The sequence below is a fragment of the Saccopteryx bilineata genome, chromosome 1 (genome assembly GCF_036850765.1).
Source record: "Saccopteryx bilineata isolate mSacBil1 chromosome 1, mSacBil1_pri_phased_curated, whole genome shotgun sequence".
Classification (NCBI taxonomy): Eukaryota; Metazoa; Chordata; class Mammalia; order Chiroptera; family Emballonuridae; genus Saccopteryx; species Saccopteryx bilineata.
The window spans coordinates 132,358,551-132,383,162 of NC_089490.1; the positions used below are offsets into that span (position 1 = coordinate 132,358,551).

The 24,612-nt window shown below is 44.1% G+C and overlaps 1 protein-coding gene across 2 annotated transcripts in view; it reads left to right on the forward strand.

Moving 5' to 3' along the window:
• Positions 1–21,812, forward strand: part of ADRA1A (adrenoceptor alpha 1A) — a 115,161-nt gene extending 93,349 nt beyond the window's left edge. The window contains exons 2-3 of one of the 2 annotated variants that reach the window (XM_066253245.1): positions 15,882–16,267; positions 21,416–21,812. In XM_066253245.1, coding sequence (XP_066109342.1) covers positions 15,882–16,267; positions 21,416–21,424 — 395 coding nt within the window. In that variant the 3' untranslated portion in view covers positions 21,425–21,812. Of the gene's footprint in view, positions 1–15,881; positions 16,358–21,415 lie in introns of those variants that run through there. The other variant, XM_066253244.1, reaches the window with a different exon arrangement.
• Positions 21,813–24,612: the final 2,800 nt, after the last annotated feature.

A 24,612-nucleotide genomic window follows, 5' to 3' on the forward strand; every position in this document is an offset into this window, starting at 1 on the left:
CCTTTCCTGCAAAAACTCTCCCATCCCTGGTCTCCTCTGCCCACGTGCCATCCATGCCATCCATCTCTGTGGCAAAGTGTGGGGTATGCTTGTCCTTGGGTCTGTCCCCAGCTCCTCACCAGCCGCCTCCTCCGATGTGGCATTCTGTGCTGTGAATGATGGGCCATCTCTATGAGTCTTGCTTCAAAATGGATCCAGGAGGTCAGAACAAAGTCTCACCTCTTTGTGTCCCCCACAGTTCCAAATGCATCTGGTCTTCTTGTCAGATGAATTAAACAACAAACTCACTTAGGAGAGTTTTAAGAAACTTAGGAATGCAGATAAAAGCATAAATAAATCAGCTAATAAGTAAATTGTATTTATAGTTATATGCTTTCATTCTTTTTTCATTAAAAACTTTTATTATGTAAATTATCAAATATATACAAAAGTAGAGTCTAGTGTATGTAATGAGGCTTCTATATTTATTCATATGTGGGAAGTTTTTTAAATTCAAATTCCCCATTTCACACAGAGTGTTTTAAAGCTTACTCTAATTTTTTACACCTTTTATTTATTTTTAGAAAGGGGGAGAGAGAGAGAGAGAGAGAAGGAGAAGGAACAGGAAGCATCAACTCCCATATGTGCCTTGACCAGGCAAGCCCAGGGTTTTGAACCAGTGACCTGAGCATTCCAGGTCCCTGCTCTATCCACTGCGCAACCGCAGATCAGGCTTGAAGCTTATTTTAGACAGCACATCACTTCATCTGTAAATATTTCACTACATACCTCCAATACTTTTACCCCCAAAATAATAGCCTTAACACCGTTATCAGCTCTGAAGCAAAAGTCAATAGTAATTTATCATTATCAAGTATCCAGTGCTCATATTTCTCCAACTTTTTATATTACCTTAGAACCTTTTTGCTTGAAATGAGATCCAAATAAGGTCATGCATCAGGGTGAGTTTTAGGTCTCATGGGTCTTTTTTTACTCTACAGCTTTCCCCTTCATCTTTCCCTCTTTTTTTCCTTTTCCTTGAGATTGTTATTTTTATTTTATTTGAACAGTTTTCCATTGTCTGGATTTTGCTGACTTCATTCTTTTGGTGTCATTTAATATATTCTTTTCTCTTTGTATTTCCTAGAAATTGAACAGTAGATTCAGAAGGCTTTATGTTTGTTTGTTTGTTTGTTCATCGCAATATTAAAAAGGAACAAAGCATCCAGACAACCAACCTTTTTTCCACTGATTTGCTTCCTCAGGAAGTTCTGGAACTTCAGTTTAAATGCACCTCAGAGTATTTTAGTAGGATGTTTAGTGATGCTTGAGTCCCTGGTCTGACACCTCAGTGAGCGGCTATCCAGCCTATCCCTAAGACACTGTCACTGATGAAGAGAGACTTCCAAGGCCGCCCAGACCCATCTTCCTACAGCTTTTAGCCTTTGGTCAGAATTCTCCACTGGATGAATATGCTAGCCTCCGAGTTGGTCTCCCTGCCCCTAGCAATCGCTCTCTTTATTCTTGATAATATAGCCTTATGAAAAAAATCAGGATAGAAACTACCAGAGCCCCCACACATGTTCCTATGCCAGCCACTCGCTGACACTGATACCTATCTTGAGACACAAAGTGGAGCTGACGTCTAACACCAGCATCAAGTTGGAATAAACAAAAATAATGAGTATCATTATTTTCATTTTGATAAACCATCATAGCTTTATTCTCATCCCATGAAAATTTTTCTGTGAATGAGAGAGAGAGAGAGAGACAGACAGACAGACAGACATCTAGAACCAGGTAAAAGGTCTCCCCCTGTGCCTGGGACTGCCCACAGCTGTGCCACAGTGCTGAGGGGGCTTCCGTTCTGAACACACATCTAGAACACACCACCACCGCTTGTGGTTATCTCATGTGTTCTGAATCAATCCCCTAATTTAAGCAAATAGTGTGCAGGCATTTCAGAGGGGAATTATGACAGTGGGGAGCAACCTTTCCTTAGAAACATGACTGGTTTTGGTAACAAACTCGCACCGTGCACCAGGGATTAGTTCTTTTCAGGCAGCCTTCAATGCACCTGTCTCTGTCTCTGGTTTTTCTTTACCACTTTCCACGTCTATCTTTCAGATATCTTTATTCCTGACTCAGGCCTTTCAGGTTTTGTTCAACTTTCTGAATCATTGTTGTCACTACCACTAGAATAGTTAGAAATCATGAGTGGTTTCTATTCCTTGGCCTTGGGAAGACTTTTTAGTGAACATGCTGCCTTCTGGAAACCATATATTTATTCTTTAAGATTAAACTATGGCCTGACCAGGCAGTGGCACAGTGGATAGAGCGTCGGACTGGGATGCTGAAGGACCCAGGTTCAAGACCCCAAGATCGCCAGCTTGAGCGCAGGCTCATCTGGTTTGAGCAAAACTCACCAGCTTGGTCCCAAGGTCGCTGGTTCAAGCAAGGGGTTGCTCGGTCTGCTGAAGGCCCATGGTCAAGACACATATGAGAAAGCAATCAATGAACAACTAAGGTGTCACAACGAAAAACTGATGATTGATGCTTCTCATCTCTCTTCGTTCCTGTCTGTCTGTCCCTATCTATTCCTCTCCCTGACTCTCAGTCTGTCCCTGTTAAAAAAGAGAGAGAGAGAGAGAGAGATATTAAACTATGATCTGTCAAGCACTGTAACACTAAACCATATCTTAGTGAACTAAATGTGGTATATTATTCACTTAACAATTACACAAATGTTCAAATTCTATGGGTTATAATTTTCTGCTTTTCTATACTAACTAGTCTTTGAATGGGACTTGGGTCCCCATACTCTACTAACTAGTTAATCTATCAGAGTGTATTGTTAGTCTTCAAAACCTGTGGACCTAGTAAGTCCTAGTGCAGAATTTGTACTTGATTTTGAATTCAGTGAAGAGTCATTGACATGATTTAATTAAAGATGATATAATTAGGTTTGTTTTCTCAGAATCTCTCTGGCTACAGTGTGGGCAATTAGGTTGAGAGGAGGTAAGACTAGAAGCAGGAAGCTCAATCAGTAAGCTGACACAAGAGTCTTAGCTAGAGATGATGGTGGTTGAACTAGGAAGGATGAATGGTGACAGAGAAAATGAAGGGTCAGTGGTATTGACTGGGTGATTGATTGGATGTAGTGGGTAAGGCAGGAGAGTGAAGGACTGAGGATGACAGTGGGTTTCTGGATGGGACAACTTAGGGAAAGGGGCTCCATCTACAGAGGAGAAAAAAGAGTAGGTTTTGTGAAAGACAAACAATTCAGTTTGATTATGTTAAGGATAAGGTGGTTTGGTAATAGTTGTGTATGCAGAACTGGAGCTCAGGAGCCAGACATGGTCCAGGGATAGAGATTTGAGAGTCAAAGAAAAAAAAAGAAGAAACTATGGAAATGAATGAGCTTCCCTGACCTCTGTCTTCCCTTTTAGAGTAGCAGGCAGTTCTCAGTTGAGATTATAGAAGGCTAGGTTAAGTTTGAAAAGAATGAAGATATCTCCTGCAGGTAAAACTGAGGTTCTTAATATTGCATTTATTATGAAAGATGTCTATAATTAAAATAGTTCCATGCTCTTTTGCCTTTTAAATTAAAAAGTAAATATCCCCCAATTCCTTTCTGCATTTTAAAACTGATTGGCCCAATTGAATTTAGAAGCCATATTATAGCTTACAAAAAGGCACCTTTTATTTTGAAAATAAGCTATAAAATACCTGTGCATATATGTTATGTCATTTTGAATACCACTCCTTTTCTTTGTTTTGTTTTTTGAGAGAGAGAAAGAAAAAAAGAGGAAAGGAGAGAGATGAGATGAGCAGCATCAACTCGTAGTTGCTGCACTTTAGTTGTTCATTGATGGCTTCTCATAGGTGCCTTGTTCGGGGGGTCCAGCCAAACCAGTGACCTCTTGCTCAAGCCAGCAACCTTGGCTCAAGCCAGTTACCTTGGGCTTCAATCCACTGACCATGTTCATGATTCCACGCTCAAGATGGATGAGCGTGCGCTAAAGTTGGATAAGCCCATGCTCAAGCCAGCAACCTTGGCTCAAGCCAGTTACCTTGGGCTTCAAGCCACTGACCATGTTCATGATTCCGCGCTCAAGATGGATGAGCGTGCGCTAAAGTTGGATGAGCCCATGCTCAAGCCAGCAACCTTGGGGTTTTGAACCTGGAACCTCAGTGTCCCAAGTCATGCTCTCTATCCACTGCGCCACCACTGGTCAGGTGAATACCACTCACTTTTGATGGAGGTCAGCTACTCTGCTGGTCTTGTCCAACCTGAGCCTAAGGCTGGGGAAAAGTATGTAGAAGGAGTCCCTGGCTTAACCCAGCAGGGAAGGAGGTGTGCAGAAGTGTAGAACAAAGGGTTATTCATATTCTACCTTAAACAGAGCTAGATGATGTCCCTGAAGGATGACTACAGCATCAAAGGACATGCTTCTGGATGATCTGGTGACCACTGAGATGACCTGGCATGTTATTGCCCAGTAGGATTGTCCAGAAAGCCCAGATTTGGCATCTTTACAGCAAGTACAGAACCAAAAGGTCATCTTCCTGTTCTCTGTTCACCTCTTAATACAGGAGCTTCCGACAACTTAGCATGTCTTCGCCAGCGAGGGTCTGGGCTGGAACTTGCCTCAGCCTTCACGCTGAATGCGAAGGGGCCTCACCCGAAACACATCGGTCAGCCCAGGCTGACCGATTTTGGTCGTTTGTGTCATTGCTTAGGATTTGTGGGGTTTGGCCTTGAATTCACATCCCACAAATATGAGAGGCTGCTGATGACTATCACGCCTTAATTATAGGCATCAACCTTTCCTACAAGACCCCATAACATGTCTTTATAAGTACTGGAAGTAATAATTTTATGAAGTGCCTTAGCTATATAAAATTATTTGTAGAATCATTTTGGTTTTATGCAAATAAGAATGTCTTGAAAATCGGGAAGATAAAATGTTGGAATAAATCAAGACAGGCTCTCTTTCTCCATTTAAGAATATATTTCCAGCTGGAAGCAGTGGAAGCAGTGGAAGCAGGAGGGTTATTCAAAGGGTCGTTTTCTTCCATCAACAAATGTCAATGAACATTTATTGAGAATTGTCCATCACTGAGGAAGATAGGAATGAAAGATAAGATGTAATGTGTGTCTTCTTCCTTCCTTCCTCCTCCTCCCCCTTCCTTCCTTCCTTCCTTCCTTCCTTCCTTCCTTCCTTCCTTCCTTCCTTCCTTCCTTCCTTCCTTCTTTCCTTCCTTCCTCCTGCCTTCCTTCCTTCTTCCTTCCTTCCTTCCTCCTGCCTTCCTTCCTTCTTCCTTCCTTCCTTCCTTCCTTCCTTCCTTCCTTCCTTCCTTCCTTCCTTCCCTCCCTCCCTCCCTCCCTCCCTCCCTCTCTCCCTCCCTTCCTTCCTTCCTTTCTCTCTTTCTATCTTTATTTTTTAAGTGAGAGGAAGGAAGATAGTGAGGCAGATTCCTGCATGCGCACCGACTGAGATCTTACCTGGCAGCCCATGTCTGGGGCCAATGTTCGAATCGACCAAGCAATCCTCAGTGCCTGAGGCTGACACTCAGATCAACCAAGCTCTCCTGAGCGCTTAGGGCTGACACTCGAACCAGTCAAGCCACTGGCTGCGGGAGGGGAAGAGGGAGAGAAGGGGGAGAAGCAGATGGTCGCTTCTCCTGTGTGCCTTGACCAGGGATCAAAACCTGGGACGTCCATAGGCTGGGCCAGTGCTCTACCCACTGAGCAATCAGCCAGGGCCTAGTGTGGGTCTTTAAAGAGACTAAAATTAGGCCCTGGCCGGTTTGCTCAGTGGTAGAGCATCAGCCTGGCGTGCAGGAGTCCCAGGTTCGATTCCCAGCCAGGGCACACAGGAGAAGCGCCCATCTGCTTCTCCACCCCTCCCCCTTTCCTTCCTCTCTGTCTCTCTCTTCCCCTCCCACAGCCGAGTCTCCATTGGAGCAAAGATGGCCCGGGCACTGAGGATGGCTCTGTGGCCTCTGCCTCAGGCGCTAGAATGGCTCTGGTTGCAACAGAGCGACGCCTAGATGGGCAGAGCATCACCCCCTGGTGGGCATGCCGGGTGGGTCCCGGTCGGGCATATGCGGGAGTCTGTCTGACTGCCTCCCCATTTCCAGCTTCGGAAAAATGCAAAAAAGGAAAAAAAAGAGACTAAAATTATAGGGATTGAATGTGTTACTCATTCAAATTGTGTGAGCCTTCTGTATTTTATAAACTGTTGTAGGTGTCAAGGATATAGCAGTGAAATAAAAATACAAAAAACCTGTGGCTTTAGGGAGTTCATATTTAAGGAAAACAACAACAAAGGAAGAAACAAGTAGAGAAGATGGCAATGAGTGCTACCAAGAAAAGTAATTCAACTTAAATGCTTAAGGCTTAAAAAGCTGCAAAAATAGGCTGCAGTGAAGGAAGGGGTTCATGGGGGAGCTGGATTTTGAACTTAGCTTTGAAAATAGAGAGTTTGAATGGATTTAAGTTTGAACTGACACAAGGGAGAGGGAGAGGTCACTGAGAGAGGAGCAGAAGAATGAAGCAGAGAACCACAGGAGCTGAGGCCATAGTCGCAAAGTTACAGTGGATTAACAAAGTTACAATGAAAAGTCATGTAAGAAGAAACCATGGCATGGTGGTAATTCACAATTCAGTTTAACAGGTGTTTTTTGGAAATACTCATAGAGTATAAACTCCAAGGCCAGGAACACTGTGCACTTTCTTAACCATTCTATCTCCAGTACTTACTGGGCAGGCGCCTGCTCTGATAGAAGATGCTAAGCAGATTACTTGTCAAGGGGAGGACTTTGTGCAAGGCTAGTGAAACCAAATGATGAAGGGCCCTGGATGACAAGGTGATGAGCTTGAGCTTGATCTTATCAGCGACAAAAAGATAATGCACATCACACATCTTGGTTAATGTCACTATTATAAGGTTCCCTTAAATATATTACTGAGCCCTTTGAAAAAATTTTCTTCCCTTTAGTTAATTTTGGGAACTTTCCCTCGTGGCTTCAATTACTTTCTTGCCTTTCTGTCCCATCCCTTGGAGATGACAAGATGACCACTGCCATCACCTCTCAGGTCCTAAGTGTATGTGTGTGCAGGCCCCTTATTACCAAGGAGCACGGGAGCTCTGGACCATGCTGCGCTCTGTGCACAAAAAGAACCAAGTGTCACTCACTGTCAGTGGGCCTCCTGGTCTTGCACACACCCCTCTGCAGATGTGCCTCGTGATGACTGCCTTTGGCCATGTCCTCCCAGACCTTCTTTCCCTCCATCTCAGAAACCTGTTCCCTGCCTTCTAGTCTGTCCTCTTCCCACCTGAACATCTCCCAGTGTTCCTCAGTCATCCCCTCTGACACGGCCTGTTTTTCACTTTTGATTGTTTCTGTTTACTTAAAAGCATATACTTTTAGAGGGAGGAAGGTGTGGTAGTGATTTCCTGGTTGAAACATTTACTTTACAGATTAGGAAACTGAGGCTCAGGAAGGTAAAGTGACTCACCCAGCTCTAAACAACCATGCAAGCCTTCCTGATTCCTAGCCTCAACCCCCCTTGATTTCTTTTCTTTTCTTTTCTTTTTTGACAGAGACAGAGAGTCAGAGAGAGGGACAGATAGGGACAGACAGACAGGAAGGGAGAGAGATGAGAAGCATCAATTCTTCGTTGCCACACCTGCATTGTTCATTTATTGCTTTCTCATGTGTACCTTGACTGAGGGGTTACAGCAAAATGAGTGACCCCTTGCTCAAGCCAGAGACCTTTGGGCTCAAGCCAGCAACCATGGGGTCAGGTCTAGGATCCCATGCTCAAGCCAGTGACCCCACGCTCAAGCTGGTGACTTCGGGGTTTCAAAACTGAGTCCTCCACGTCCTAGTCTGATGCTCTATCCACTGCATCACCGCCTGGTCAGGCCTCCCTTAATTTTGGAGCAGGGAAGTGGTGGCACTGTGACAAAGCTGCAGGTGGTGAGTCGAGCACCACTGGCTCAGAGATGAGCAAGGCTAGGAGTGAAGAAAGCCCTCTAGATCTGGTGCCACAGTGCATGGGTACTGGGGGGGGGGGCAAGTCTGAAGCACGTTCCACCGGAAAGCATCAGAGGGGCTCGGGGACTGGTGAACATGTAGGAGACAGAGGGGAGGAGGAGTCACATCCACATCCTTTCAGGAGCTGAGCCCGACCCTGCACTTGCTCTAGAGCAGAGAGATAACTCAAGCCCCTGCCACCGGCGAGCTACTGCATATGGCGGGTGAGACCATCAAAGAAAACAACTAAATTAGAAAACTTACAAGAGGGTAGGCGAAATGGGTGAAGGTGTCCAAGAGGTACAGACCTCCAGTTATAAAGAAAGGGATTTAATGTGCAACATGGTGACTATAGTTATCAATACTGGATTGTATATTGGAAGGATGCTAAGTGAGTAGATTTAAAAGTTTTCATCACAAAGGGGGAAAAATGAAAATTCTATTGAAAAAAAGAAAACTTACAAACCATGATATGTGCCATGAGAGAAACACCACACTAGCAAGTGTGTGTTTGAGGACTGCTCTGCTTTAAACTGGGCGATGGAAACCCTGGCTGGTTGGCTTAGCGGTTGAGCACTGGCCTGGCATGTGGAGGTCCCAGGTTTGATTCCCAGTCAGGGCACACAGGAGAGGTGCCCATCTGCTTCTCCACCTTTCCCCCTCTTCTTCCTCTCTGTCTCTCTCTTCTCCTCTCGAAGACAAGACTCCACTGGAGCAGAGTTAGCCTGGGTGCTGAGGATGGCTCCATGGCCTCAGGTGCTAGAATGGCTCCAGTTGCAACAGAGCTATGCCCCAGATGGGCAGAGCATCGCCCCCTGGTGGGCATGCCGGGTGGATCCCAGTTGGGCACATGTGGGAGTCTGTCTGACTGCCTCCCTGCTTCTAACTTCGGAAAAATACCAAAAATAAATAAATAAATAAGCCAGGTGATGGGAGAAAGTGATTGTGTAGAGATGATAAACAGATGTTTTATCAACTGTAAGACTCACGAAACAATGATGATTTTAAAGAAAGTGGCAAAGTTTGGAAAATAAGTTGGTTTATGAAAGGAGATTGCTTTTAAGGAAACAGCCTATTAAAGAACACAATAACTTATTTGCCAACATTTCCCTTACCCAAATCTCGGGGTTTTGTTAACTAAGAGGGAGAGGAGATATTGTGCTATCTTTTGAAAGTGTTGGAATTAGTTATTCATCTCAATAGGAAACACTTGACACCAGCAGTTGTTCTAAGGAGATGTGTACAGTGAGGCTACCCAGTCATCATGGTGTTCAAGTGGGGCATGTGTATCCTGGGAGACATGGTCCTCTTTTCTAAAAGGAGAAGTACAGTTTGGGCTTTGGTAACTGGTGAGAGAACCATCATAAAAAGCTTTACCTTGAGCAATGTGGGCTCATTCGAGGTAAAAATCCCTAATTCTGTAGAGCTGCACGGGACCAGACAAGGGTCCCATGAAGACAGCCTACCACTTACAGAAGCATGAGGTGTGAGAGAACATCTCCCCAGTGACCACTTTCCTTGCCTGGGTTGGAAGAAGCTGTGGTTCTTGATAACAGTAATCACAGTGTAGTAACCAAAGCCAATAACATTTCTCCCCAGATAAAGGGAGAATTCTGTTCTCCCCCTTCTTTCTCATTATCTCTGAAAAATTTGTCATCCTGTGTTAATAGCTAGGCATATTGCCGTTAGCACTTTCCATGCCACTGTGGGTTGCTAAGTAGTAGCACACGAGATCAGGAGCAGAGATGGGTTAAGCCGAGCAGAGTCGGTTTTAGTCCTGATTGGACCACAAATGAGGACAGAAATGAACCACTACCTTTCCTCAACCTTAATATCTCCATTTGAAAAGGAAGGGTTGATGGTATTTGCTAGTCGCTGTCTCTGCCAGTCTTCACCTTATAGCATTCTGTGGCTCCAACTAATTAGGGTTTATCATAACCCTGTGTCTCTCAAAGTTGTCATGAAGATGTCACATTTTCAGGGAGGTGAAATTAAGCACAGAAGCTGGGAGCCTAGGACTACAAAGATTGACTCAGTTTTCTGCTTTCATACTGAGTCACCCTGACTCTGAAGGAGCTGAACTGATACCAGTGCTAGGCTGGAATTTGAGAGCTCCATCTTTGCCTTCATCGTCTTACAGAGTGAACTAGAGTACTGGTGGAACAAGCTCACTTAGGAGACCAGCGATAGTAGAAAAATGGTTTTCTCCTGTGTTGGGGACATTGAGAGCAAACTTTGCTGTAACTTTGTGGTAGCTAAACTGTAACTATAGTGGCCAACTCTTCACTAGGATGGCTCCCATTTCCCCCACTGTAAGTCTACAGATAAGCCCCAGATTAGAAATGAAAAGTCAGATGTTCCCAATGGAGTGATGAGTCTTAAGGGCGTCATTTGAAATCGTGATTTCCCATTTTTCCTTGGAATCCAGAGACCTTGCCAGTGGGGGTAACAATTCTGAATTTCCAACAGTGATGACACTGATGGTACTCAGGGATAAACTCATGTTCTACCCACCTCAGTCTGGCCAAGTTTTAGTTGACCAGAATGTCTGGAGGGTCTTGAAGAAAAAAGAGTCAGAGATTCTGCAACAAGCCAAATGGTGGATAGAGCATTGGCCTGGGATGCTGAGGAGCCAGGTTCAAGGCCCTGAGATCACTGGCTTGAGTGCAGACTCATCTGGCTTGAGTGCAGGCTCACCAGCTTGAGCCCAGGGTTGCTGGCTTGAGCCCAAATGTCACTGGCTTGAGCCCAAATGTCACTAGCTTGAAGCCCAAGGTCGCTGGCTCGAGCTCAAAGTCACTGGCTTAAGCAAGAGGTTACTGGCTCTGCTATAGCTCCCCGGTCAAGGCACATATGAGAAAGCAATTGATGAACAACTAAGGTGCCGCAATGAAGAATTGATGCTTCTCATCTCTCTCTCTCTTTCTGTCTTTCTGTCTGTCTGCCTGTCTCTCTTGCAAAAAAAAAAAAAAAATGGTGGGAAGAAACTCAGTGAAGAGAAGAATTTTTGAAGGCTTGGGGATTTTTCAAAGCTCCAGACAGATTTACATAAAGGGATAACCTGACTTTTGGGGTGAGGAGTTTGAGGAATTAAGCTGTGTCTCCTCCTGCAGCTGAGTCTAGGCGGGGGCTGTTGAGGAGCACACAGACCTTTAGTGATGAGAGAAACAGGAGTCTCTCTGCTCAGGTGGGCAATTCAAAAGTCTGGCTTTTTCTATGAAGTGTAAGGAGAAAAATTAGACAGCAGCAAGACAAGAAAGCGAAATGCTATCACAGAGAAAACCAGAGGGTTACATTGAGACTGGGCAGAAAAAGGAAAAGAGACAAAGGCAGGAAAGCACGGCAGGGAGATAACATGGGGCCACAGCTGTCGGGCGGAGACGGAGCCAGGTCACACAGGAAGCAGTCATGAAGAGGTCAAACAAACACAGTCATCCACTCGATCAGCTATTTAAAGAATCAGCCATTCATTTGGCAAAAACAGAGAGGATACGTTGAAGAAGCCAGCATTGTGCTAGGTGCTGGGAATCGATGAGCAAAACTAACATGGCACCTGCTCAGAAGAAGTTTATAACCTAGTGAGTGGGTCAGAGGCATCGATCCCTGAATTGCGTGGTTCGACCCTGTGCTCCATGTCATGGTGGGTGGAGGGCAGGGAAAAGCACAGTCCTGTTGCCTCCCCATTCTAACAAGCATCATTGTCATCATTAAGAAGAAAGGACCTCCCCCTGGTGGGCAGAGCATCGCCCCTTGTGGGTGTGCCGGGTGGATCCCGGTCGGGCGCATGCGGGAGTCTGTCTGACTGTCTCTCCCTGTTTCCAGCTTCAGAAAAATGCAAAAAAAAAAAAAAAAAGAAGAAGAAGAAGAAAGGACCTGAGCGCGGGCTCATCTGGCTTGAGCAAAGAGCTCCCCAGCTTAGACCCAAGGTCGCTCGCTCCAGCAGGGGGTTACTCAGTCTGCTGAAGGCTCGCGGTCAAGGCACATGTGAGAAAGCAATCAATGAACAACTAAGAAGTCGCAACGCGCAACAAGAAACTGATGATTGATGCTTCTCATCTCTCTCCGTTCCTGTCTGTCTGTCCCTGTCTATCTCTGCCTCTGTAAAAAAAAAAAAAAAAAAAAAAAAAAAAAAAAGGAAGAAGAAAGGACCTGAGAAGAAAGTGAGGTTAGAGATAGAAATAGTGGAGCGTTCAGAGAAGTTCCTGAACAGAGAGGAGCTAGTGGGATGTGGATACCCTGATTGGGACCAGGCAGCAACAGCCATTTTCTAAGCCTGATCCCAGCTCAATCTTCCCTTCCTAGGAGAGGGAAAATGAACGCAAGAGATCTAAGGATGTGAAGAATACAAATGAGGAAGGAAACAGCCCATTGTTGTCTTTCCTCGATGTTTGGAAAGCTCCTGAAGGAAATAGTTATGAGTCCCTATCCCAACCCCATCCAGCACCTGCTGAAAGAGGATCACCCCAAGGCAGGAGGAGCATTGAGGCAGGAGAAATGGATCACAGGACCTGCCCCTGTGCAACTGTCAGAGTGGGCTTAGGTGGGTCGTGTAGGTTTAGACACATCTACGTGCCACTTAATAGGATAAACCAAATTATGGCATTTATGGCAAGGCCTCTCATCTGGAAGAATCTCTCACTGACTGTCTCAAAAGAGATTTGCTTGGATTAGCAAAATACTCTCCCTGGAGGGTTAAAGTAGGAGACTGACATTTATCTGAATATAAATTCATTTCACCATCTCTTTCTCTCACCCTGTACTCCAGGTGCAGTGAAGACATAGGTGTTTTAAGCAAGGCACCTAGAGGGGAGGGCCAGTATTTACCCCTGAAGCTGTGGACACAATGGGAAGACCAGAGGAGACAGGACCAGGAGCTCAGCTCTGAGTCAGCCTGATCTGGAATCGAGTTGGGGCTCGAAGGAAGGGAAGACCAGGTGGTGGGGGGAAAGAGACCGAAAGGAAATTTGAGGTTTATATTTACGCATGCACATCTGGGCTCTGTAAGCAGAATGAGTGTCCTTGAAGGAATTGGGTAAAATTCCAAGGATCCCAAATCATTTCATTAGCATTTCCACTCATAATTCATGTATTTTTTTCCTTTTCTCTTAATTAAAATTCTTAAAATAAATGTACTTCCCTTTCTCGCAGATTTACAGAATAGTGAAATTCTCAGACAAGATAGTTTTTGGTGTTCCCTGCTCACATATTCCCAAGCCAGGCCAAGGTGTGCCTTGGTGAAGTGGGTTCCCATAATCACGTCACTAGTGCATTAGGAAGAAATATTGGACAAGGTATTGGCATCATAATGTGAAAGAATTTTTTTTTTTTTTTGTAACTGATCATATTCACGCAAAGCCATCAGTCCTGTTTGCCTTGGCCACATTCTCCATATCACACATAAAGTTTGAAAAAGCATCTTTTCACAAAATAAACTTTCCACAAAATTGAAAGAGACTCACAGACACAGAGAGCAGACTGGCCATTGCTAAAGGAGGTTTGGGAACTGGGTGAAAGAGGTGAAGGGATTGAGATGCACAGACTGATGGTTACAGAACAGTCACGGGGATGTAAGTGCAGCACAGGGAACAGAGTCAATAACACTGTAATAACTGTGTGATGCCAGGTGGGCACTGGAATTATCAGGGGAATCACTTTGTAAAGTATATGATTGTCTAACCACAATGCTGTACACCTAAAAACAATCTAAATTAAAAAAAGAAGAAACATCTTTCCAATTTAGCTTCCTACAACCGTACACTTCATCGCTCTCTATTCACCATCTTTCTTCCCAAGAGATGTATTATTCAAATCTATTTTGTGCGTCAATCAGACCGTCCAATTTCAAATCCCACCTCTACCACAACTATTTGGCTGAGTGACCTTAGTTAAGTGATTCAACCCCATTAAACTGCTGTTTCTTTATTTGTAAAATGGGGACGTTGCTAATGATGATTAAGTTGTATGTAAGCTGTTTAGCACAGAGCCCGGCTCAAGTCAGGCACTCAATATAAGTAAATTTTATTATAATGATAGAAAAAGCTTTGGACCTAAAGAATAATACTTTCCCACTTCCCAACTATTGTGTATGTTTGTGTGTGTGTGTGTGTGTGTGTGTGTGTGTGTGATTTCTTTGAGACACACTGAACTTAGAAGGGAGTGTGCTTCAGAGATAATAAATGCTCCCATTGATCACTGTGCCATTGTGTCTTCTGTGCAATATTTAACTTTACTTTTTGTTTGTATTTATGAGACCCTCTACTAAATGTAGGGCATTGTTTGCTACATTTAAGGACACACATGAGTTTGTCATGACTCTGATGAGCCCATCGAGCAAAGAGAAAAAGAAAGACATAAAATCAAGGCCTTCAGCTGAAGCCAAAGAGAAAAGCTGTGCAAGAGAATAAGGCTCACTGGGTAGGGGGTTCTAGACCCCTTTACCCATCACTGTCCTGGGACTGTAGCTACTGAGTGGAGACAACCTCTTTCATCATCATTTTTTAACTTGGAAAATGAGTAACTGAATAAGATCATGCCTAAGTTTGTTCCCACTTTATGTTGCCATGGTTTTCTTATTCTGCTGCCAATAGCTATGGATGGGACAGTTTCCGTATAAGATTTTAAAGAAGTCTGAAGCGTGATTCCTGCTTTGTTAACCAATGAACAAGACTTCAGTAGGTAAAGAGGATGAGAAAGGGCATTTTAGACATTGAGACCCAATTTGAGAAGGGAGGAGAAAAAGAGCAATCAGACTCACTACAAATAGGAGACAAGTCTGTAGTGGGTCTGGTTGGAGTGAAAGTATTGCTGTTAGAAAGTCAGATTAAATTGAGGTCTGTGGAGGACCCTGCATATCAAGCAACTGGCAAGCATTTTATAAGCATTTGGCAGTCATTGGAATATGTTGACAAAGAAGCACAGTGTAACATCAAAAGGCATCATTGAAGAAAAAGACAGATGCTCTTCAACTTAAAATGGAGTCCCATCTCAGTAAACCTTCCGTGAATTGAAGAAATCATAAATCAAAAATGCATTTAACACACCTGACCTACAAACATCATAGCTTAGCCTAGCCTACCTTACTTGTGTTCAGAACACTTACATTCACCTACGATTGGACAAAATCATATTGCTGTTTTGCCCAACATCACGAGAGAGTATCGTACCACATGTCACTAGCTCAGGATATGATGAAAATTCAGAATTCAAAGTGCAGTTCCACTGAATTTGCACCATCAAAAAATTGTAAGTCTAAACATAGTAGATCAATGACCATACTTACAGTATAATCAAAGATTACTAACCAAAAGTTGGCAAAGCCAGTGATTTGCAAAATTTGGACTCTCATTAAAATAAACACTTCCAATATTCAGGGAGAAGGAATTCACAACTATTTAGGCTGTGTCTTTATAACATTGCTTTAAAGAATAAAGAGAATATTCAAATAACTCCATTTTTATATAGATTATTTGAATATATTCCAACTTAATTTTAAATTCAAGCAAAACAATTTGTAAATGTAGACTCAACCTCATTTTTATGTTTTCAGAGTGTAAAACTTCACAGCAGATATCAAGGGATGTTTTATCACTGAGAACCAGTGCAATCTACGCTTTGGGTCCGCTTTCATAATTGATGTTATACGAGTGGACCAATGAGAACGACCTTTGAGGATGTTGCAAAGAGTTACATTCATCGGGGCTAGTCAGTCAAATGCGCGAAACTCAAACACACTTGGAATCATTCAAAACTTTAAAAAAATATAAAGGATGGTTTTGGTTTGTTTGCTTGTTTTCCTAGACCATTGGCCTGCTGGCTTGCCAATAATGTATATGAATCTGTCTGTTTTCTTCCAGGGTCTTTCTTCCCTGATTTCAAGCCCTCTGAAACGGTTTTTAAAATAGCGTTTTGGCTCGGATACCTAAACAGCTGCATCAACCCCATTATATACCCATGCTCTAGTCAAGAGTTTAAAAAGGCCTTTCAGAATGTCTTGAGAATGCAGTGTCTCCGCAGAAAGCAGTCTTCCAAACGGGCCCTGGGCTATACCCTGCACCCACCCAGCCATGCCCTGGAGGGGCAGCATAAGGACCTGGTGCGCATCCCCGCGGGCTCAGGAGAAACCTTCTATAAGATCTCCAAGACGGACGGGGTCTGTGAATGGAAGTTTTTCTCCTCCTTGACCCGTGGACCTGCCGGGATCACAGCACCCAAAGACCAGTCGGCCTGCACCACAGCCCGGGTGAGAAGTAAATGCTTTTTGCAGGTCTTGCTGCTGCATGGGGCCCTCGACCCTCCGCTGAGGAGAGACCCATCAAGTTCCAACCATTAAGATCCACACCATCTCCCTCAATGAAAACGAGGAGGAAGTCTAGAGCACAGGAAAGGTCAGAAGGAAGGAGGGTCATCTTAAGCACCCAGCCCCCTTCCTACTGACAAGGCCAGTTCACTCTTCCTGGATGACAAGACAGGACTCTCCAACCAGGGACCATGTGGGGATGGGGTGCGAGAGAAGACCTGGCTCTGGGCAGGGGGTAGGGTTCAGGGAGGAGGGGAGTGTCACACAACCATCCCGTTCCAAATGAGGATAAGCAGCACTTCATTGAGGTTAATACTCTCTTGGGCGTCCCTTGAGCCTGCTCTCCATGTCTGGCCCCTTCATCGAAAAACACCATGGGAAACAGAATTTCATGCACGACCCAAAAGACTATAAATATAGGATTATGATTTCATCATGAATATTTTCAGCGCACACTCTAAGTTTGGAGCTATTTCTTGATGGAGTGAGGGGATTTTTTTTTTCAGGCTGAACTTACTGACAGCCGTGCTGGGGAGAGGGCCTGGAGAGAAAGAGACTTGAGGTGGCTGCTGGTATCCAGGCACATTATTTTTAGAGCACGTTTCAAACATGCTCACCATTTCTGATACATCTAGTGTCTCAGCTTGGGTGAAACCTAACAGTGGTTACCTTTTACAGCAATCTGACCGGACACTGCTCCCGGTTCCCTGAGGATGAGGATGAGGGGCACCCAGTATGTCTTTGGACTAAGAGAGGCTCAGCCTCTAGGCTTGGGTCTAGAGTGTTGAAAGAACCAGCCAGAGAAAGGATGGCTTTTCCTAAATGGAAGACAGTGAAGATGAGGGTTATTTTCATCAACCTAACTGCTATGAACAAAATTTCAGTAAGCAGTTCCAAGATTAGAAGGAGGAAGGCTTCCTGTTTAACACATTTAATATAGAGAGGTTAGGGTGGGGTGGGTGCTAATTTCATGCTAACATCGAGGCTGCAAAATTACTCCACAACCTTTTTTTTTTTTTACAGAGACCGAGAGAGAGACAGTGAGAGGGATAGATAGGGACAGACAGACAGGAACGGAGAGAGATGAGTAGCATCAATCATTAGTTTTTCGTTGCGACACCTTAGTTGTTCATTGATTGCTCTTTCATATGTGCCTTGACCACGGGCCTTCAGCAGACCAAGTAACCCCTTGCTTGAGCCAGCAACCTTGGGTCCAAGCTGGTGAGCTTCGCTCAAACCAGATGAGCCCACACTCAAGCTGGCGACCTCGGGGTCTCAAACCTGGGTCCTCTGCATCCCAGTTCGACGCTCTATCCACTGCGCCACCACCTCGTCAGTCTCCACAGCCTTTTTGACATGACCTAGAAAGATCTTTCTTGACAAAGCACTTCTACCTTTTTCAGAATTCCATTATGAAAATTCACAGCTGATAATATTTTGAAAAGCACATTTTGAATTTCAATTTTTTCTCAGCAGCTTCACTATTGCATAATGAATGAGAGTTAAGGTCCCCAGTGCACCTGTAGCATGTTGGAATGAGCCTTATGATCCAAGTATATCCTCCCTGTAATTTGAGAGATACACATGCTTAGCTTGGGAGAATACTGACTAAGAACCCATCAAAAGAGGAAGTTTGCAAAGAGTTTTTGACAGATGCCCATTTATTCTGGTAAAAGAGCCAGCAGGCCATTCACCTCATCTATTTCCACTTTCTACAGATACTGGGGAGCATGCTATTTTTTTTGTTTTATGTATACCAAATTTTGGTAAATCTTAATAACTCAGTGTATTTACTAAAGATGAAGGTGGTAACTATGTAAAAATTAAAATACTTTTCACACTCAACTATAAGAATTTAAAATTAGATTTATGGTTTTGGAATAATTATTGACTAGAACCACTCATCTAGAACTACTGATCATTTTGATGGACTCTTCCCACACATTTGAGTAATTTTCTCTAAGAATTTCGAAGTAGGTCTTAGCCATTATTTAACCTTTGAGCAAAAGTAGTGGCCACATCACCTTCTTCTTCTTCTTCCCTTGCAGCAAAATGATGATTTCTTTAAGTCCTTCTGAAAGACTGGCACCTTTGCATACTGCCATGGAGAGTATGTTTGTGATTAGAGTTGGGTTGTCGGTGGTGTTTGGACAGAGAATATTCCACTTTCTCAGCATTTCTGGACAGTGTCTTCTCACTGACCAATAGGCATTCTGTTTTGTGCTCATAATTTGGAGCCTGGCATTAGATGTGGCTGGAGCTTTAGATCAAGGGTCCCCAAACTACAGCCCGCAGGCCACATGCGGCCCCCTGAGGCCATTAATCCAGCCCCGCCGCACTTCCGGAAGGGGCACCTCTTTCATTGGTGGTCAGTGAGAGGAGCATAGTTCTCATTGAAATACTGGTCAGTTTGTTGATTTAAATTTACTTGTTCTTTATTTTAAATATTGGATTTGTTCCTGTTTTGTTTTTTTACTTTAAAATAAGATATATGCAGTGTGTATAGGGATTTGTTCATAGTTTTTTTTATAGTCCGGCCCTCCAATGGTCTGAGGGACAGTGAACTGGCCCCCTGTGTAAAAATTTGGGGGACCCCTGCTTTAGATTCTTCTGGTCTGTGTGCATGTCCGTAACCGCTCTGCCAGATGTGGGTGTCCTATTATGGGTGTAGGCACCAGGGAAGAATGTGAATATGCAAACCTCATTCCTCTTCTGCCTTCATAGGAAAGATAAGTTTCATTATTGAGAATAATTTTTTTCAGAATCTGAATCTACAAAACCACTCTCTCCAGGCCACCCCTTACAGAAAGGTCATCTCCATGAAGTAGTGGCAATAGCTCTCATCAGCAGTATGGGCCTCCAAGTTTGAGATGATCTTTAAACACCTTCACAGACAAATTGAAGCATTAGATATTAAAAAGTTTAAGATCACCGGGAAGCTAGCATTAATGCTCCTGCTAATCAAAATAAACAACTAGAGAATCTTTCCATCATCAGATAAAAGCAAGGACAATTGTATTCATGTATAATTATCCATAAATAATTGTCTGCTACACTCTTCTCCAACCCTACTCCCTCCAGGGAGGCAAACTTTAACATTTCTTTCCTTTCCCATAACCTGGTATTATATATGAGCACGCCAATTTTTACAAAGAATTAATAATGTCACCCAAGACTTAGCCAAAGTGGGATAACAATGTTCAAGTTATTTTTTACTCATCCACAAAAATCTCTGTACCTTTGAGCATGCCAAAACCAAACTAAAATTGTCACAGTGCAACAAATGATTGTCATATTTATACTCACGTGTTTACTGCTTCTATTTGGAGTTTGAAGAATTCACCCAGAGCAACAGTGGTCAAAACGTCTTCTCCAATGTGTTTTGAAAAGCACTTGTGTTGGGATTGTTTCAACATCACAAAAAGTCAACTTGACATAATGGTATAGGCAAAATCTGAGTTTCTTCCTCAATTCAAATTGCATGCCTTAAGAGAGACCTTGAATCTTTTTGTTCAAAAATATTCCCCAAACATTTGCTAAGATTTCAAGCAGTTTACTTGTCACAGTTTCTTCCCTTTGCCTCTGTTGTGTGTCATCCATGGCCTCTCCTGCCTGTAATCACTCAGTGCGCACTCACACTCTCCAGAATGTTAAAGCTTCTGACTCTGTCGCTGCCTGGTTCACCTGGTCCATCCACGGTAGACAGTGATATTCGGGTAGATAAATATTTTCTGAAGGCCATTTCTTAGGTGCCATTGTGTGTTAGGCATTACCAGGGTATTTTGCGTCCATTGTCTCTAAACCTCATAACAATTCCACTATTCATATTTTAGAGATTAAAAACTGATAGTTAAGAGTGAGTGAGGATTGGCCCACAGCCAAGGAGGAACCATGATTTAATCCCATTCTCCCTAACACTAAAGTCTGAATGTTTTGGTTTTTCTTCACCGTACCCCTGCCTCAGAAATAGTGGGGCTGAGTCATCCAGTTGGAATTGGGCATGCTAAGGATACTATACCATACCCAAACCTATTAATGTTTTGTTTCCTTGGGATTTGCCTGACAATTAACCTTGGTACATATGCTGCCAAATCTTCATTCCAGCCAAACCCAACAGCAGGTCATAAATCACAGGGTTTGGTGTCTATAATTCTAAATATCAGATTGTAACACTTTCCTAAGGACTTGCAAGAGGAACAAATTATATCAAATTGGAAGAAGATGGACATGTAAGAGAATGCAGAAGAAGCTGCATTGGCCTAGAGTAGCAAACCATACCTGTGGATAAGAAATACATTGTATAGTGTGCTGACATTGTTGACTACCAACCACAGTTCATTGGCACACTTTCAGAAAGTACCTCTCTTTTTAAAAGTAAATAAAAACAAATATGACATCATGCTTATCAGCTGTAATCCAGCATTTTTTTTCAGTTGGAAAATAGAAAGAAATTATAGCTATCCCAGCAGAATTACACAGAACTCAGAGAGTGTGTCAAACATGTGAATATCATATCTGTCACCATGAGGACAGGGTTTAGGATGCTGATCTCCAGGTAGCCAGAGGTCGAGGCAATCTTTGAAGATGGAGAACTGGTTGGCAGCTGTGCCTGCTTATTAGATGGCATGCCCTTGGTCCTGGATTTTCTTTAGCAAATGAATGTTTTATGTCCTGAGTGTCTCGGCCCTCCTACCCCTTCACAGTGAACCACTGCGTATATATTTTCTGGCCCGATGGGTTTCTCAGCTGAGGCCTGGGAGAACATTTTAGGAACATTTGCTCGGGAAGGTACTTATTCCATCTTAAATCACAGCTACTTAATCATAGCTTGACACACATTCTCACTTGCCTCTGGGGCTGGTTCTGTTCAGGTCCTCTTGCCAAAAGAGATGCTGCCTCTGGAGGGTTTGCTGACTTAATTAAGGCAGGAGTTCTGCTCATCAGCAAAGGGAGAAGGGAGCTCAGCACATGGAAGGGAGAAGGGAGCTCAGCAAGCAAAAGCAGGGTGATAGAAAAGGCAGAGGTGGTAACTATGGAGACAACCTCAGAGGTATGCTCACTTATTACTCTGATTTCTTTTTACACTACTAGGACTTTTAACCATGAAACCACCTGCACACAGCTCCGGTCGAGCCTGGTTGGAACACTGTTGGCACCTGCTCCTTGTCCACAAATTGTGCTGTGGGGCTGGCCTGAGCCCAGGCAGCTGTGGGGTCCAACATCTTCAAAATGCAACGGCAGCAGTGGCCTCCTGGCCTCCAAAGTCCTTGCAAAGAGATGACTGTTGAGCTGGGCTGGCAAAAGCAAGTCAGGATTTCAGCAGAGGACACTGGTCCTTGGCCAGTGCTCCCGTGAGTGTTACCTCATTCATGCTTCCCAGACCCATGTCATGAGGCTGAGGATGGACCGTATCTTCTTGGTGAAGGGAGATGTCATCTCTTCTTTGCTTCTGCAACACAAATTATGGAGTGTCCTCTTAACAGGAAGATTACAGCAGTTGGGGGAAGAGGGCTGTTGAGAAGGAGAAAGAAGACTTAACCATGGACATTGCCCAAAGCAGGATGGAAGATTCAGGAAGGTGTTGCTGCTATTGATCAGCAAGGAGCTGCCCTAAAACTATGCTTATTTGTCTCCAAAGATGAAGTTATTCTCTTTCCTCTTCATGAGACTGGGGTGTTATTTACATTAGTTTCCCTCCGTGTCACAGTCCACTTTTCACGTTATCAGCTGGAAATGATTATTGCTTAATTAAGTTAGAAAAATCTATGAGCAAATTTATACCTTCTCTGGAGAAAAAATGCTAAAGACACTGATTATCAAAAAGCCTGAATAAATAGTAGGTGTATTCAGATGCAAAATTAAATAAGTGAAGACAGAAAAATCCCAACATGAGTTGAATATTTCCTTTCATTTATACAATACTTCATACCTTTTAAAGTACTTCTGCCTATCTCAAGTCATTCTTGAGTATTATTTCATAATATAGATTATCTGTACTTAGCATATGAAGACACGGGGGGGACTGGGAGAGGTTTACAGGTTCTTTTACTAGCCCCCAATCCAGCCTCTGCCCTTTTTTCCATGAGCCTTCAATATCCCCAAGGTGCACTATGGTTCCTGAGACCCGGATGTTCACGTCTCACTAATTTGTCTCTGAGCCATATTGTCAGCTCTGTTTGTACCTTCTCTACCCATACAGCTTAGCGGCTGAGCAGTACAAGATTGTTCTAGGGGCTGAGTGCATATTTGCCTATGCTTCTCTCACTGGCTCAAAGACAAGCTGATGTAATTCTGCTCTCTTCTCCCTAGATAGCGGCAGAACTAAGGAAATAAGCAGAGCTGGGGGCTCTTGTCTTGCTCAATGGGGTGGCAAAGCCAACAGTGATTGACACCTTAAGGACCTTAGGAATGCAAAAGCTCCCAAAGGAAAGTTCAGGACCCTCATTGCCAGGGGTGCCTGGCAATCATCGTATATACACCCTCATAATCACTATGAGCCAACGTCCTCTCCTGCCTCAGAGGCACTTGGCACAAAACATACAGAGAGGCACAAGCAGTCCCTAGCTAATGAGCTGGGTGTGTTCCAACTTATCTATTGCAGAATGAAGAATGCATTCTTCCGAGAGGCATTTTTAAAAATGGGGGAGGGGAAGAATGTTTCTGGATGAACTGAAGAATAAAGACCTATTTAATGTACACCAGGAGTTGGAATATTTTTTTCTGTAAAGAGCTAAGCATTTAGGCATTGTGAAACCACGTGGACTCTGTCACACATTCTTTTTCAATTTTTTTTTTTTGGTGGGGGTGGCAACAGGAGGGGAATAATCCTCTGAAAATGTAGAAACCAATCTTGATTCACATGCATGGGCCTGATTTAACCCTTGATCTATACCAGCGCTAGCTTACATTGATCTATACCAGCGCTAGCTTACATTGATCTATACCAGCGCTAGCTTACATTGCTGTGAAAAGAATGGTAAGCAGTGAATTTTGGTGTTCAACATAAATTTTGGTGTTCAACATTTGATGTTCAAGCATTTTTTTATATGTCATTGGCACATCTCCACTTTTCTATCTTAATGTTCCCAACCTGCATGAGTTGTTAGGTATAAAGTGACAAGTTCATATTCAAGGGTGGGATCTGCTCTAATATGACCTGTCCACCCAAAAGATACATATAAGTCTATCATTGTGACTTTCTACACAGGCCTCAGGGTGGGAGGGAGGCACCCAGCACCCCTCCCACTGTCGTGTTTTGTAGAACAGCAAGTCAGCAGAAGCCTGAGGGTGTCTGTGGGGGTCTGCCAACTCTTCCCCTTATGGCAAAATGTCCCAGCACAACCCAGCTGACGCTGAGAATAGCAACAACCAGTAGGTACCATTTGACCAGGGCCTATGTGAAGTCCCCCCTGACTCCTGCACCCTGCTAAAATGATCCCCAAAGGGGGCTCCTCCGGAAGACCTGCTGGTCATCGCACCTGTGCCAGAGGCTTGCAGGGTCTGCTCTGAAGCTTGTTGGGAAGTGGGACATGGGAAGGGGTGCTAGGTTACAAGGGACTCCTTCCAAATACAAACACTAGTTTCTAGCAGGTTTCTTCTCCTTCTCCTTCTCTTTTTCCTGTTTTTCCTTTCTGTTTGAGTCTGAAATTGCTAAACTTGACCTGGTTAGAAACAAGGTGTTCAGCTCCCGGGACCTGGAGCAGGGAGTTCGCAGCCTTAAGAGATGAGACTCCCTGGTAGGACTCGGGGTGGGGCCTGAAGTAGGAGTGGGTGCAGAGCTAACATGGAAGGACCCGGAAGGGTTGAGGCCAGTAACAGCACCACTGTTGGCACTGGGCATTGAAAGGAAAGCTTGGGCCAACTCGGGGGCCAGCTCCCTTCCCTTCCCCTGTCTCCTCCCCTTACCCCTCCCCCATCTGTCTTGCTCCTTTCCCTTTATTCTTTCCATCTCCTTTCCCCATCTCTCTTCTCTCTCCATAATTCCACCTTCCACTTCTTGCCAAACTTACAAGTAGTGACTGATGTTGGGGTGGGTGTCCTTACTCCTGTGGGTGCCAGTTCCCATGGGATAGAGCATTCTGTGCATAACCCTAGGTAACAGGGTGGGGTTTCCCTCAGCCTCTTCTTCCCCATCCCCCATCAGGCATCAGACCTGATGCTGCAAGTTCATCCCCCACCCCCACCCCAGGCAGCTTCCAGGGCCCCAGGGTGGGAGATAGACCTTCAGGGTTAGGGCACACTCAGGGTCCTCCCCAAGGATTTTCACCCTCTGCTCACATTGCTCTTTC